The 15,693-nt window shown below is 42.5% G+C and overlaps 1 protein-coding gene across 1 annotated transcript in view; it reads right to left on the bottom strand.

The window, feature by feature from the left end:
* The window catches only part of NOX3 (NADPH oxidase 3), a 67,632-nt gene extending 55,302 nt beyond the window's left edge, over positions 1 to 12,330 (bottom strand). The window contains 5 exon segments of the mRNA XM_082404693.1: positions 1,031 to 1,176; positions 9,523 to 9,607; positions 10,605 to 10,928; positions 11,547 to 11,615; positions 11,619 to 12,330. Coding sequence (XP_082260819.1) covers positions 1,031 to 1,176; positions 9,523 to 9,607; positions 10,605 to 10,928; positions 11,547 to 11,615; positions 11,619 to 11,636 — 642 coding nt within the window. The 5' untranslated portion in view covers positions 11,637 to 12,330.
* Positions 12,331 to 15,693: the final 3,363 nt, after the last annotated feature.

Here is a 15,693-nt window from a genome sequence, read left to right as displayed (position 1 = left end):
AAATCCTGCAGCTCAAATGAGTGCACCAAAGGCATTGCATTCCCACAAGCTTAGGGCATCTGTAGCTTCTAATTGTTGTCAGCTAAGAAAATGTAGCTCTACTTGATCAGTGGCCTGCTTTTCAAAATCATCTTAAGCTAATTAGAGGAATGACATGGAAGAATTTCCCCAAAAAGAGACTTTGAATTTTGCTTCTTCAAATAAGGCTGCGTGGGCAAAAGGGTCACTTAAAGGGATGGCCCAGATGGTAGTGGAGAAATTTCCATCCTGGAGAGTATTGTCTTGGGGCTCTTCTTGGGCAATACAGATTTTTGAGCTTCGTTAACATGCTGGATACATATTCCAATATAGTAGGTAGTACATAGCAAAAGTTTAAATCAATCAGGAAGAGAGAGGTAGAGGGTGGATTAAAGGAGAGAAATGTCTTAATCTTTACAGGTGGATTTCTGTGGCTACACTTTGGGTATTCTTTTTGTTTCCCACATGGGCACACAGCTAATTAGCATTAATGACGTCACTGGCCATGCGGGTCTTATTCTGGAATTAGCTGCTTTGCCCAGCATCAGATTTGCCAAACTAGCTAGTCACCTGTGTGCCAAAAATGACACAGGAGAAGGGATCCAGAAAACAATTTGCAAACTGAAAATGAAGACATCCAATTCCTCCTGCCTGAATTTAGATGGCACTTCACATTCTTTATGATTCTAACATAGGCAAAAAAATATCTAATCATGAGCTACTTGAAAAAATTTAAATGTTGGGGTTTTAACAGGTTATTGCATTTCTTGTTTAGGTGTATTTACTATTTTTTGCTATAAACTAATTAAGTGGCATTGGTTTTTCTTCTTGTTCATAACTTCTCAGCAACACTGATGGCAGAAGAAAATAACTTTTTTTAAAAGGTGAAACTGATGTTAGCATTTGGCATAAAAACCTCTCTAGCTTTTTGTTTCATTAAAAGCTTTTGAAATACAGTATTCCTGAAGAATCTGGGGGATGAGGAGCTAGGTGGCATGCAAGGAGAACTCACTGTGTGGAAGGTCCGGATGGGGTTGAGGTAGGTCTCATCTGGGGTGTCGCCAAGTTTGGAAAGTGCAGCTGCAAGTCCCTCTGCTTCCGGCGATTGGCTCCAGTGGTAGTGTTCCAGGTTACACAAATGCGCCAAGATGTGGATGGCTACGGGCCGGGGATGACATGGGACATGCACCATGTGGATTTCTTCCTTGGTAGTTACTCAGAAACTCAGTGCCTATCTATCTGGTCAAGTTTCTCTGTTCTGGTTTTTGTAATATCTAAGGAAGAGTAATCTGTGCATCTTTCCCAGTGTCTTGAATGGAATGAATCAAATACTTCTGAAGATATTGTATGATTCACAACATTCATTTTAATTATATTCACATAAATTAAATTTCAATTCACCATAATTTAATTATAAACATATAATCATTCTGGACCTGGAATAGGTATTATGATATACAAGCTAATTTCATATATATATATATATATATATATATGTATTCCATCCTATACACACGTGCACACACACACACACACACACCTTCTTTCCCAAGAAATAAGAAAGCATTTTTTTAGAATACTGTGCATCATGCACACTAATATATATGCATACGACATACGTTATAGATACCAGAGGAGATAGTGTTTTTGTTCTCTTTCAGACTTTTATATTTTTTATTCTTACTTTATACAATTTAGTGTACATGTATATATATATACCTACATGTACACATACACACATATACTTGCATGTGTTATTCCTAGTAGACTGAAATAAGCCAGTATTTATGGAACTAAGCCTCTCTGTATATTCTTAAGAGGAAAATTCAGCTTTCTAATTCTGGGAATTGGTGATGTCTAAATTCCAAATGAAGAGAATAAGCTCAGAACACAGCATCATCCAGCCTAAGAAGTCTGTGCCCGATGCTACTCTTCCCTGTCTTCTGAAATCTGTGGGGAAGCCAGCAGTCACAACATCCAGACAAAGACATCCTGAGTCTTTTCCTACCAATGGAAGCCCTGCTGGGTGGCCAGTTGATACTTGCCATTGGGATCAGATTCAAATGTGAAATGAGAATTCATTACCCAGAGTACAGATAATTTCCCAGTTGATATGTTTTTCTTTTTTTCCTGCACCCACAGTGAAAAGCAGCAGAGGCTACTACTATTATAAATCTCTACAGTTGTGGGTGAATTCTGGGGTCCTCCATGGCTGTAAGTTGTGGCTTGAGGTATGGGGAGTGAGGGAAGAAGGAACAGGAGAAAGTTCTGTGAATATCGGTGGCATTTGGTCCCAGTATCAGATACATTTAGAAATGACATCTTCTATTTAGCCTCTTCTCTCTGCCACCTGAGTTTCTTTGAACAGAGCCATTCCCTCTTCTGCCCTGCAAAGTAGTCCTCACGCTTTAAGACCCAATTCAAAAGTTGTCTTCTCAAGCATTCTTCGATTCCACAAGCACGGATGTCATACCTTGATGACATTTCCCAGATATTATGGTTCTGAGTATTTATTTATACCTGCGTTTCTTGATGGACTTTGACCCCTCAAGACTCATTCATCTTGAAACCTCAACACCTGGCACATGCTTAGCACCGGGCTGTCCTTAGTAATGATTTGCAGAGTGACCATAAGATTACAGAAACGGAGAAAGGTCCAGGGAGTCAATCTGCGTACAACATTGTTGGAGTAGTGTTTTCCCTGCTAATACGTGTTTTAGCACATTTTTCTACAGCCTTTTAGTTAGAAATCAATGCAAATATACTTTTGGTTGAAGCTCACTTAAGAAGGCAAAGCACATTATAGTGTTTCTGAGTCTGTGCTGTTGACTGTCTCCCTACGGGTTTGGTGAGGTTAGCACCCAAGGGGCAGTGTCTTTCCTCGTTATGTTCCATTTGTTACTATGTGAGGTCACATCTACGAAGGGGCTGCCTTGTTTGGTCTTAGCGTCCACAGAGCTAGAAAAGCTTACCCGGCAGCAGTCTCTTGCAATATGCTGTATATAAAATAGGAACTATTTGCTAAATTGAACATAAACGTTGTCCAGTATTTTTAATTGCTGTTTTCTGGTATCTTAAAGTCTTGAAAAAAAACAGGTAATATTTTTCATAGCTAACATATATTGAATACTTACTATACCGCAAACACTGTTATAAATTCTTTAAGGCATATGATCTCATGTAATCCTCAGGTATTAATCTTATTCCCACTTTACAGACCAGTATATAACAAGTTAAGAGACCTGTAGTCCATTAATGGCAAAGGTAGGATAATACCCTGTTTGCTTGATTCCAGGGCCCCATCTTTTGACCTTTAAGTTATACTGCTTTTCACTAATCAATAATTGTTATACCCTTACAGTTTACTGAAAATGAATTTCTCCTAAGGGCTTAGCTAGACTCTTTGAATGGCTCACTTGGTGTCTTTAATCTAGAGTCAAATAGCTCCTAAGACTGATGACTGACCATGACCTTTGGAGTCCTCTTTGTAGGTGGGTGTAAATACTCCTTTTACATTATATCCCTTTACCGTCACTCCTCTGCTCCTAGCTTTCTTCAATTCTCCCTTTGTGGACTAAAGCACACCAGACAGAGAGCAGCTGTTCCCATTTTACAGAAATAGATACTGAGCTTCAAGCAAAAAATTAAGCGATGTATTTACCATTACATAATCCACATGTGATGGTCAGAAACGGAACACAGGATAAATTCTAGGTCTTTTATAGTCTACGTTCTATAACATCTTTCTCCCATGTAATGAGTTGTTGATCACAATCTATTTTCTGTTAGGTTGATTTCCACATGAGAATTTGACACTGATAAACTAAATTTAAGTACATTTATTGAATGAGCAAAGATATTGAACTCTTTATTTATTCTTCTTGCCAGGTTTCCCGTAACAGAGCTGAAGAAACTAATGAAGTAGTATAAGAAAACCCAAGATGCTTTGCAAGAGGTAGCTCCTGAGGGAATATATTGAAAATCATTCTTTCCAGTTTTTTTATGTACTTTAAAATTCATGTCTTAAATGTTCCTTTGCTCCAGCTACCTCCATTTTGTTTTCTTTTCACAGGTAGAAAATAAAAAGTAGAATATCTTATTTTACTTATCTCAGGAATTCTCAGAGAGGATACTGCTTGTGCCCATTTTGTTTGTCTAAATGTTTTATTTCCTCTTAGATCAGACCCTAATTTTACTGTGATCTTGGCTTGGAACCAAAGGTATCCCAGCTACCAAATCCAGGACTGTTGGGACTTGATAGATACCAGGAGAGATACTGATTTTGTTCTTTTTCAGACATTATATTTCCTATTCTTCCCTTTATACATTTTAGTTATTTTAATATGAATAGCCATGCTATATTTACAGTGACGGTTGCTTCAAGTATGTGATAAAACAGTGATATGGTTTTATTTTCCTCTTTCTTAGTCATCAAAATCATATCATGTTACTAGATTTGATATGAGCAAGTAGGAGAAACAATACTGAAGAGGATACTTCTCAGTTACTTAACTTCTTTCAGTCCCTGTTTTCTCATCTGTAAAATGTGTGGATTGGACTAAACCTTGACGTCTAGGCTCCCTTCCAGCTGTCTGGCTCCTGTGTCTCTATCTGAAGTTAACTGGGAGTATTCGTCATCTAAAAGGGAGCTGTAGTCCAATATGAGAGCAATACAAACAGGAAACTTATGTTTTAATATGTTTTCAAAACCAACACTGTCTCAAAGGGGTTTCTTAAGTCTTACGGCAAATCCAGTGTCACCAACTACACAGGTTCCTTCTTCCTGGTGCCTCTGGGGACTTTCTGCCAAAGCCCTTGGAAGAGCCCAAGGTACGCATTTCCGGATCCCACCTTAATGCCAGACGAAAAGATGCTGTGACTGGGTCTTCCCACAATTTTATTTTCTTACCAAAGTATTTTTACAGTTAAAAGAGAGCCACAATCTTAGACACACTACAGATGCACATTTAATTGGTGTGTGAACTTCTGAGTTCACATAAGGAGATTTTATTGAAGAGTGAACAAAAAAACCATAAAGGCTACAATTAGAGCCAGTTGCCCTGAGAAAGTTCCTTTCCCTTCTTTCTTTCCTTCTTTTTCTTTTTCAGGAGATCAAAGGGAGTGTAATTGAGGGAGAATCTTGCAAGTGTGGTCAGTTCTTGCTACCTTTCTGCCTGCCTGTCAGTGATAACAGTCATTCTGGAGTTAGTCACCTCCTAATTAAGCAGCTTTTAGAAAGAAGGACGCTGGGACAAATCCTGGCTGCGTTTCTTGATTCTGCATTTCAGAATCGGGCCCCAAACTTTCAAATTTGTGGTCTGATTTCTGCAAGAATACACGTATTCTCTGGCTTCCTGTGCGTGCCACTCGTTTGTAAATCACATTAAATCATGTTAGGCAGGACGGGGTAGAGAGCCTCCTTGGAGCTCCCCGTGCCTCAAGCAGAACTAGTAGCCATTCCTTTGGGATCAAGTCCTGAAGAGTTTGGGCCTCTGGGACTGTTCTCTGTGGTGAGGCCTCCAAATCACTTTTTCTTAGCACCCCGATTCTGAGGTTGTTTCTCTCAACCTGTCTGTGTTGTGTTTCTTGAGGTTTAATCAGCAACTCATCAGGAGCTACTACTGGGGTCACTGTCTACCCCGGAACCTGGCAGATGCAAGCTGCAGAATTTGCCAGAGAGAGAGCTGCCTTTGGTCACTATTCACAGACCCCTTGAAGGAAGCTCGGGCTCAAAGTACTACTATTCAATTGGAAGTGTCTTCAAGGTCTACTGTGGACCAGAGAGCCCAGAAAGATCTGCATTAATAACGGAGAAGCTGCGAAACTATGATTTTTATACCAGTGAGGTTATAGGGCTCTGAAAATGATTTATTAGTAGTTGAAGAAGGCTCCAGCAACTCTTATCATAGGCAGGCATGCAGGAAGGCAGGAAGCCAAAGGAAGAAGGGTTCCCGTCACCGCATTTTCGGCGATGCCCTTGATTATGGATACCATTGTCTGCCTCTTCCCTCCTCCTCCCCAGCCTACTTTCACAAGGCTCTAATTACGTCCTTTAATGATTTGACCAATTAAAGCCTGCAGTTCAACTTATAGGGGAATGGATGAGAAATTAGAGGCTGGCACGCAAACCTCGATGTGGATGCACTTCTTCCAAGGTTACACACCTCTATTAAGCCAGTCGGCTATTTGAAAAGCAGCATAATGGGCGACGCTAATAAAATAAGCACGGGGACATTTTCAGCTGCTCCCAAGTGAATACACCGGAAGGACAAAATGTGAAAAGCAAAGGTGTATCTATGAAACCAGGGCTTAGCATTTTTTTTTTTCTAAAAGCACAGTTGCCAGCCGCGTTTTGTAGTTACTGTGAAATGTAATAATTGCTTTGTCAGGGTTTGGGAGACGCAGAGAGCCATCTCCCCACCCTCCTGCCTTTGCCTGGAATGGAAACAACCGCAGCACTGCTGGTTGCCATGGAGGTGGGAGATGAGGAGGATCTGCTCTCAGAAGCAGTCAGACCCCGCTGGCACAGCCCCGGGAGATGTTTGGGAGCCCGGCAAACAGTGGGGACTCAAGCAGAAGAGGGCCAGAGAGAATACTTGACTCTCTCCAGGGATCTGTGAGGGAAAGGGCGAGGAGAAAGAGCTTCCTGCTCTGTCTCGTCATAGCAGAAGGCGAACTGATGATCTTGGATGACTGGCGTCATTCTGAATCTCTTCACTGCCCACTCTGTCTTTGGTCCACCCCAAACTGCTCCCGGTTCCCTGGCGACTCCCGCAACTCTCACATCTTGTCTCTTTTTCCAGTAATTCTCTTGATCTCTTTTGCCTGCTAGCTGCCTTCTCTACCCATCCTCAGGTTTGACCGAATTTGTTCAGGACCTATTACGCACCGGGACCAGGAAAGCCAAGGGGCATAAGGCACAGTCGCAAATTTTAAGGTGATCAGAGTCTGAGAAATAGTACTATATGGCAGGAGGTGTGGCTGGACCCGCAGGTGAGGAGGGCCAACAGCCCAGACCTGGAGGCTCAGGGGAAAGCTGGCCAGGCAACGGGTCCTGGGTACAGCAACAACTTACCCAATGAAGGAGAGGACAAGCATTTTGGACAAAGGGAATAGCAAGAGCAAAGGCACAGACTGCTCAGGGACCACCAGGAGCTAGGGAAAAGCAAAGGGGTGCGGTGAGAGGTGAGGAGGAGAGCCAGTGGGCGGGGCTTGATGAGCGGAACCTGCTGGCCGTGTTAGACTTGGATCTGATTCTCTTTGCAAGAGCAGCAGTGAATGACCTTGAAGTCTGTCGGTTTCCTAGAGGTCCACTCCTGACAAATGGTCTGCGCATCTTATAAGGATGGATAGATTGGATTATTGTTCTTTTTTTTTTTTTTTTAATTTATTTATTTATTTATTTATTTTTGGCTGTGTTGGGTCTTCGTTTCTGTGCGAGGGCTTTCTCTAGTTGTGGCGAGCGGGGGCCACTCTTCATCGCGGTGCGTGGGTCTCTCACTGTCGTGGCCTCTCTTGTTGCGGAGCACAGGCTCCAGACGCGCAGGCTCAGTAGTTGTGGCTCATGGGCTTAGTTGTTCCGTGGCATGTGCGATCTTCCCAGACCAGGGCTCGAATCCGTGTCCCCTGCATTAGCAGGCAGATTCTCAACCACTGCGCCACCAGGGAAGCCCGGATTATTGTTCTTTTAATTCCACAGAGGAGGACATAAGGAACTTATCCGAGATCACACAACCCATCACTAGCAGGGGTATAAAATAACTTGGTTATCTGATTCTAGTCAACTGCTGTCCCTATGAATTATACTCCATTCTGAAAACATTACTGACTGTACCAGTTTCAGAAGGTTACAGCTCCTATCAGAGTATCTTGCACATGGGAGGGAGATATTCAGTACACATCACTGATGCAGGTATACTATTGATATATGATTCCAGATGAAGAAATATACATACCCAAAGGTTTAAGGAGAAACCTATTGCATAATACATATTTTCCTTTACTCTTTGATTTCTTTTCTGATTGTTTTGATGCTGTGGGGTTTTTTGTTCCTTCTCTCTGTAATATCTTTGTAACTTTCTCTTAGAATCCAATTCTGCCTTAAAGCTATTGCAGAGTGATCATATTCTTCCTGCCATTGTACTGTGTTTTATCTCCTCTTTTAATACAGAATTAAAGATTCTTAAGACTTTAAAGGAAGCCTAGAGATTCCTTGAATTCCTTCTCTGAAGTGCTTTTCAAGGAGCAATTTGGATTCCACTAGGACACCTCCCCCAACAGGGAACTCTGCACTCTCAGGGGACCCTCATTCTAATTTTAGACAACTTTCAAGGTCTGGCAAAGACTTCCATTTCTGATCTGAAATCTGCTTCCCTGAGTCTTCATTCCTTCCCATATTCACTCATTCATCAAAGATTATTGGCACCTACATATACTCAGCGCTACTGCAGGCCTTGGAACACAAACATGAATTAGCCCTGTTCTTTGTCCTCCATCCCTTCGCTAGTGTTCTCTAAGACATGATGTATTTTTACGCTTAAGTCTTAACAGACTCCAAAAACCTTTTGCAAACGTTTCCGGGGTTGGTTTAATCTGGCATTGAAGACAGTCGGTAGGGAACTCTCCCCACACATCTCAGCATACACCCAAAGTTGTGCTAATTGGCACTGGGGCACCGTCTGTCATGTCTTGTTGCTTAATTAAACCCACATTTGTTTTGAGTGTTCTTTTTACTCTGCTATTTTTTATGCATGAGAGGATAAAAACAAATGAGAAAAACAGTTTATTGTTAAATTCGTTTGGGGTAAACAGTCCTGAATCATAACTCTTTATTGTTCAGCTAGCCTTTTATTTCAATGTCTTTGTTGCCCAACAAAACCACAAGCCAGTTGGTTACTGCCTGTTCCTTTCTTCCTCACCAGACTTTAACCTTGACCTTTGATGCTAATTTCTAGTGCCTTTATCTTGAATTCTCTTGTTTTCTATTCAAGAAATAGTGATAACACTTTATATACCTATAAAGCTTCATATCTTTTCAAGATCCTTTTATATCCACTAGCTCAGTACTATTCAGAACCTTGTTCACATGATCTTGCTTTTCTTTTTTCTTTTTATTGCCCATGATACCATTTGATAGTCATTTTCCTACGACTGAATGAGATTTTGAGTATAGGTCAATTTTATTTCTGATGTGAATTATAGTGACTAACAAAGTGTTCATTTTTCAAGTGGGTTTTTACCATGGTATTATCAACAAGCTTAATTATTCACAAATGAAAATGAAGTTTCATAAACTTTTCCTTGACAAATTGAAGGCTTGGTAGGGAAGACTGCATGCGTATAAATCAGAAATTTAAAAATCCATTTATATAAGGTTTGGACGGTCAGATGGAAGGCAAAGATTTCTTTTACCTAAGGGCGAGTCTTTGGCAGGGAGGAAATAAAACTATAAAGTGAATGGGAGGTATTATAAAATTAATCAGGCAATTAATAACAAGTACTTACTTGCATTCATGGCTATCCCATAGGCAACCAGTTTGTGGAATTTGAGATTTTTGTCTAATTGCCTCCTCCATGGTCCTCTGAAGCACTAGAATAACAAAAATTAAAAGTCTTATTCCGGGAAAATCATAGCAATAACAGTGTCATAAGAGTTAAGAAAGCAAGACTCAGGCCGCCTCTAAATTACTGAAGGTGAGGCTACATGACACAAAAATTAGTGGCCATTAATTAAACAAGCAAAATCAAACGGTTATTACTGGCTTTGCTGAAATTTCAACTCAATAAAAGTGACTGAGTCAGTAGTTGCCTGGCTATAAGCCAAAACTCTAGAATAAACCTGCTAATAATCATGCCTCAGCTAATTTAGAAAATGAAGATGGTAACCATCATCCTCAGTGACATGGTTTAAGTAGTCTATAAATTATTCCTTACTACACAAAGAAAGGCTCTATATTCACCTACAACTAAATATTCGTAAAATTATGAAGATGATTATATAATAAATTATGTAGTCTAGAAGGGTTATTGAAGGTCTTATTTTTCTGTACAGTGCATTATTCTGTTTTGCAGGAAACACAGGTAAGTACCCAACACGGTGAAATCTACATAATTAGGAAATGCCCCAATATGTCTGGTAGGGGCTAAAATTTACATACTAAAATCTATGTACAGTGACTGTTTTCCTGGGCTGAAAACTCAGAGAGATGCTTCTTTAGTGCATTTGGCTCATCTACTTATTTAGCTCCTTTTAATCAGAAATTGTAATAATTCAAGCTGTTATAATACTTCCATCTTCATGAGTCAGGTCAATCTTATTAGCTCTTCTTTTCCGATGAAGCAAACGCATCAGGGGAAGGTTGAGCAATGAGTCCAATGTCATGTAGGGAGTCAATGGCAAAAGCAAAAGACAAATCAGATGTACCAATTTCAGACGTTCAGTTTTAGTCACTGTGTTCTCACTACAGAGAAACAAACCTCAATCTAACCAGGATTATTGGGAATATCATAGTGAAGTATATCTTTATTTTCAATGACACATATTAGATCATAACAACTGAAATTATTTCAAATAATTTAGTACTCACACTACTTGTCCCTCTCATGAGTGAAAGGAGGTTTCGACTGATTGGTAATAGAATTAGCATGCAGTTAAAATTCAGGCACACTGCAGATGCTCGAGCCCAAGCCAGTGTTGACTGCCCATATATAAACACACAAGAAAGAGATACAATGAAAACAAGGAAGCCGGGGAAAACAGAATGCATTTTCTTTTCTGAAATGATAATTAATGTGTAGTCCCCAAATCTACTTACACCCAGAATAACTCGTGTATAAAGGAAAGACTCTTCCTCTTCATACCAACAGAATGTGTCAATAAACAGATATAAATTTACTCCCAGCCATGAGAGCTAGAGTAGAATGAAAAAAGAACCAATCAATACTGTCTTCAACATTTTCTTCTAGTCAAAATCACTTGGGGTTCTTGGGGTTCTTCTTTTAAAGTGAAATGAAGAGCTTCTCAATATCAACCACAATATACAGTACTTATTTCTCATAGATTAGCTTTTTTAACAGTGATCGTAATGGTAAGAAATTGTTAACTTTATAAAAAAAGATTTTAAACACATGTGGGTATATTTTAAGGAAATTAATGAAAAGTACAAAACCATCCTAATCAACATTGCTATCACGTTTTAAGTCAGTGATGTCAAGAAGGAGGAAATCTTTAAAAACAACTCAGAAAGTACTCTAGAAAAATTCCAATTTCATAGTCTAATTCAAAGCCTTCATTCGATTTAGAGAAACATTCATACATGATGCAAAAGCAAACTACTTGACTTTAAAAGTCATGACTTACATGATTCTGCAAGGGTAAATTAAATATATCTATTGAATGTTTTCTAACAAGTTTCAGTCCTTTAACCAGAGCAATACTTGAAGTTATTTCATATCGCTATACAAGTTATCCTAAGAATCAAGATAGTCAATGTATATATTTAAAGTTAAATAACAAAAATGATACTTACTACTAATATGATGGAGAGACTTTCATTCAAAATCCAGCACCCCATCATGACAGCTTTGCTCTTCTGCTGTCAGCAAATTGTTTCATTCATTCACCTGAACCTGGACGTTGTAACCCTACCCTTAGTAAGGGCTTCCCTGCTAAGTTACTTTGTCTTTTCGTCTTAGGAAGCACCTACTGGGAGCAGCTCCTGAGGAATTTCTAATTAAGGACTTCTCGCCAAAGGCACATCTCCAAGTTGACATGCCTCCTGACCTCGGTGAAAACAAGGCAAGTCTCTGTCTAATGATTCCTTTCTTCAAAGATTTCACAAGCAAAGAAAGCTCGTTTTATTAAATTAGCCTCATGTACTTTGTACCCCATTCGTTTTCTACATGATTGCAGTCAAGATGATAATAAATCCTTATGTAAATTTGAAAAATAACCTAGCTGCTGATGGCTGGATACAGCAAAACATTTTAATAGAGTTTTCTCTACTTAGCTTCTTTACTTCCTTTCTCCCTCTTTGAAAAAAGCTTTTTATAGAAGACATAGAACAGCGGGTAAATACATCTAAGTTAAACAATCTTTCAGAAGATGGTGAAGAAAAAAGAAAAGGATCTTAAAAAAACACAGATGGAAGAATTTTCATAAATTTAACATGTGGCTATGAAGAATGAAGGAGATATTTTTGTGGGATTGATGGAATAAACCCTATTTTCTTCCTAATCCCACTTGGTGCACCCATGAGGTCAGTGAGAATATTCGTTCATACCTTAGTGATCCCAGGAGTGGCTGTGCATAGGCCTGGTGTAAGTTACTAAACAGTGACTATGGTTGCTCTGGTAGGCAAACTTGGCCCACTTGAAGCAAATTTTTGGCTAGTTTTGACTCAAATATTTCATTTAAATTTTTCAGACAATTAAGATGAAAACAGGAGGAGATTTGAATCATTTGAATAATTGCTTAAGCTTTCTGCATCTTCATACGGTGAATCTATTTAGTTGTCCTAAAAAAACTAAAACTTTGAAAAAACCTGTTGAGAATAATAATTATGAGTATTCACTGACCTAAATAATAAGAGTAATTCTAAATCCTAAATCAATAATCCAGGCACCAGGTTAAGGACTTTTCCAGTATTGTCCAATTAAATCATACACTGACTCACTCTATGAGGTAGGTTATGATAAGCCCCCTGACACAGAAGTGGAAACAGGCCTAACGAAGTAACTTGCAGTAGGGGCAGCTGGGACCTCAATCCAGTTCTCTCTGATTTTAGCATCTTCATTTTTAACCATTACCCTAAACATTTTTTTTTCCCCACAAGTACACAATTTTATTTGCTATTTTCAGGGGAAACTTAGGCATGAAGTGTAAGCTGATAAAATATGGATACTTAAAGAAGTACAAAAGTAAAAATATCCACTTAGAATAAACTTGAGTGAATTAAGTCTTGCTATCTCTAAATTAAAAAAAAAAAGAAAAGCCACAAGCCTATGTATTATGTCAAGGTCACAGCAGGGCCCCAGGGCCCAAGAAGGGGCCGCCCACCCCTGTGGGCTCCGGGGAGGACGGGTCAGCAGGGCTAAGTGTGCCCTATAGAAAGGCTGCTATAAACCAATGAAGCCAAACATTTAGCAACATACAACAGACCTTACAAAAAGGAGGAGGTGAGTCCTAGTTGCTGCAGAACTTGGTTCATCAGGCAATATTGGCAAAGGAGAAGAGGGCACAGGCGAGAAGCCTCTGGAAGCGTTTGGAGCCAGACCTGCCTAGAAGCCCAAGGTCAGGCAGCAGAGCTGCCCTCTGAGCCAGGCCCCCCGGACTGACAGGCCGCACGACCAGCTGAAGAAGGTTTCAAAGGAATCCTAGTAGCTCCAACGTCATGTCAGGGAGCAGGGCCCGTGCAGGCTGTGTCCCCAACGCCCCAGAAATATCAGGGAGACGTGCATAGTTACACAAGAGGACTAGAGAGCCAGTAGGAAAGAGATGTTTGCGACGTGCTGTAAACGTCCGCTTTGCAACGTGACCCGGAGTCTCGGCTCCAGAAGCTGACTGCAGACACCCCGCCCCGCCCTCCATCCCAGGCAAGACCAAGGCAGGGATGGGCGCCAGCTCGCCCGAGCCCCCGGGTGGGTCCCACGAGGCAAAACTTGTACCTCCCTTTAACTGACTTAACAGGCCAGCCCCAAAGGCAGCAGCACTCTCAAGCATTTCTAAGAAGTAAAAACACTGTGTGGTCTGTCCACACCGGGAAAGAAAAGATGCACAGGCCTCTCGCCTGGAAATGACAAATGGAGAAGCCTCGATTGATCCGGGCCGGGTCAGGAAGGAGGCCCGGGAAGCAGTGAACACGCGGAGGCCAGGAGGAACCACCAACCCACCACATCGAGGAGGCAGAGCAGACCCCCTGCCCCGAGGACCAGGGCCTGGTGCTGCCAGGGTGACCAGCGGGCACCCAGAGCCCGGGGCCATGGCGCTGCTGCCACTGCCCACCAGTGAGGCCCAGGCTCCGTTACAGTCTGTTTATGTAGCAAAAAGAACGCTGCCCTGGGGGCTTCCCTGGTGGCGCAGTGGTTGAGAGTCTGCCTGCCAATGCAGGGGACACGGGTTCGAGCCCTGGTCTGGGAAGATCCCACGTGCCGCGGAGCAACTGGGCCCGTGAGCCACAACTACTGAGCCTGCGCGTCTGGAGCCCGTGCTCCGCAACAAGAGAGGCCACGATATAGTGAGAGGCCCGCGCACCGCGATGAAGAGTGGCCCCCGCTTGCCACAACTAGAGAAAGCCCTCGCACAGAAACGAAGACGCAACACAAACAAAAATAAAAATAAATAAATAAATTAATAAATTAAAAAAAAAAAAAAAAAGAACGTTGTCCTTTCAGGGATCTTCGGTGATTAAAAGGCTCAGTCAGGAGCGCCCTGCCTCAGGCCCGAGCGGCCCTTGGCAAAACCAAGCGGAGGTCCCTATGGGGACGCCCACCCGGGCAGCAGGCCTCCTGAGTGGGGACGCCCGGCCTCGGACAGCTGGCCCCGTCCCTCACCGCCCACCTCGAGGGCACAGAAGGAGTCACACCCAGACCTCTCTCGAGTGTACAAAGCAGGTTTCTTCTCACAGCCAGGCTTCCTCGACATGGCGGATCGCTGCACCTTGGGAAAAGGTAAAACATTTCTAAAGCTGCGGACACTGTCTTCCTCACATCCTTCCTTGAGCCCCGTTCTCGCAAAATGGTGGCCTTCTCGCCGGGCTCCCTGCTTGGGCCTGCGGGGGAGTCGTGCAGCTCCTGGGGGACCCCGCAGAGGAACCCGCCTGTTCTGCACCCCTGTCGTCGCAGGAAGAGCCGATGCGGCTGCCCAGCTGCTCGGCCGCCCCCCGTCGGCCTGGTGGACCCGGTCTGCGCGAGCTCCGCCCCTGGACCCTGGAGCCCTCGGTGCACGTGCGTCACCCGCAGCTGTGACGTTTTGCTGTCTCCTTCTCTAATTCTGTCCTTTGCAAGTTTTATTGGTGAGGTGATATTGTAAAATTCCGCTCCGTCTGCAAGGTCTTTGTGAATGACCGGTGTCGCAGAGAGTGCACCACGGGCCCGAAGTAGGTGCGGACTCTGACCATGAAAGAGACACACCTGTTTCATCCTTGTCCGCGTCCGGGTCGAGGTGGGCCTGGCACAGACGGTGCAGGAAGGCCTTCGGATCCCGGCACGACGCCTGCCGAGCGCTGCCTCGGCCGTTGAGCAGGACACGCGCCGGGAGTGACGCGCCGAGGCGCAGAGCCCCGCCCCGAGGCCACCCCCCTCAACCCCGCCCCTGGCCGCCCCCAACCCCGCCCCGAGGCCACCCCCAACCCCGCCCCGAGGCCAACCCCCAACCCCAGGAGCTCGTAGCGATTCTCTGCCAAGATGGCGGCAAACGCCACCACAGCTACCTGAACATCTCCTTTTATGAAGTACTAATAAATGGATTTGTGCATCAAACACACTTAACATACAGTATAAATTGCATTCTTGTAATTGGACACATTTATGTCACAGGAATTAATTTAATGTAATTAATAATTAATTGTGAATAAACACAGTCCTCCCTCAGTAAATGCAGGGGATTGGTTCGAAGACCCCCTCGCGTACCAAAATCTGCGGACGCTCAAGTCCCTTATATAAAATGGTGTAGTATTT

The sequence above is a fragment of the Balaenoptera borealis genome, assembly GCF_965194805.1.
Source record: "Balaenoptera borealis genome assembly, chromosome: 9".
NCBI lineage: Eukaryota > Metazoa > Chordata > Mammalia > Artiodactyla > Balaenopteridae > Balaenoptera > Balaenoptera borealis.
The sequence above is the reverse complement of the archived record's forward strand: the minus strand, read 5'-3'. Positions and strand labels throughout refer to the sequence as shown.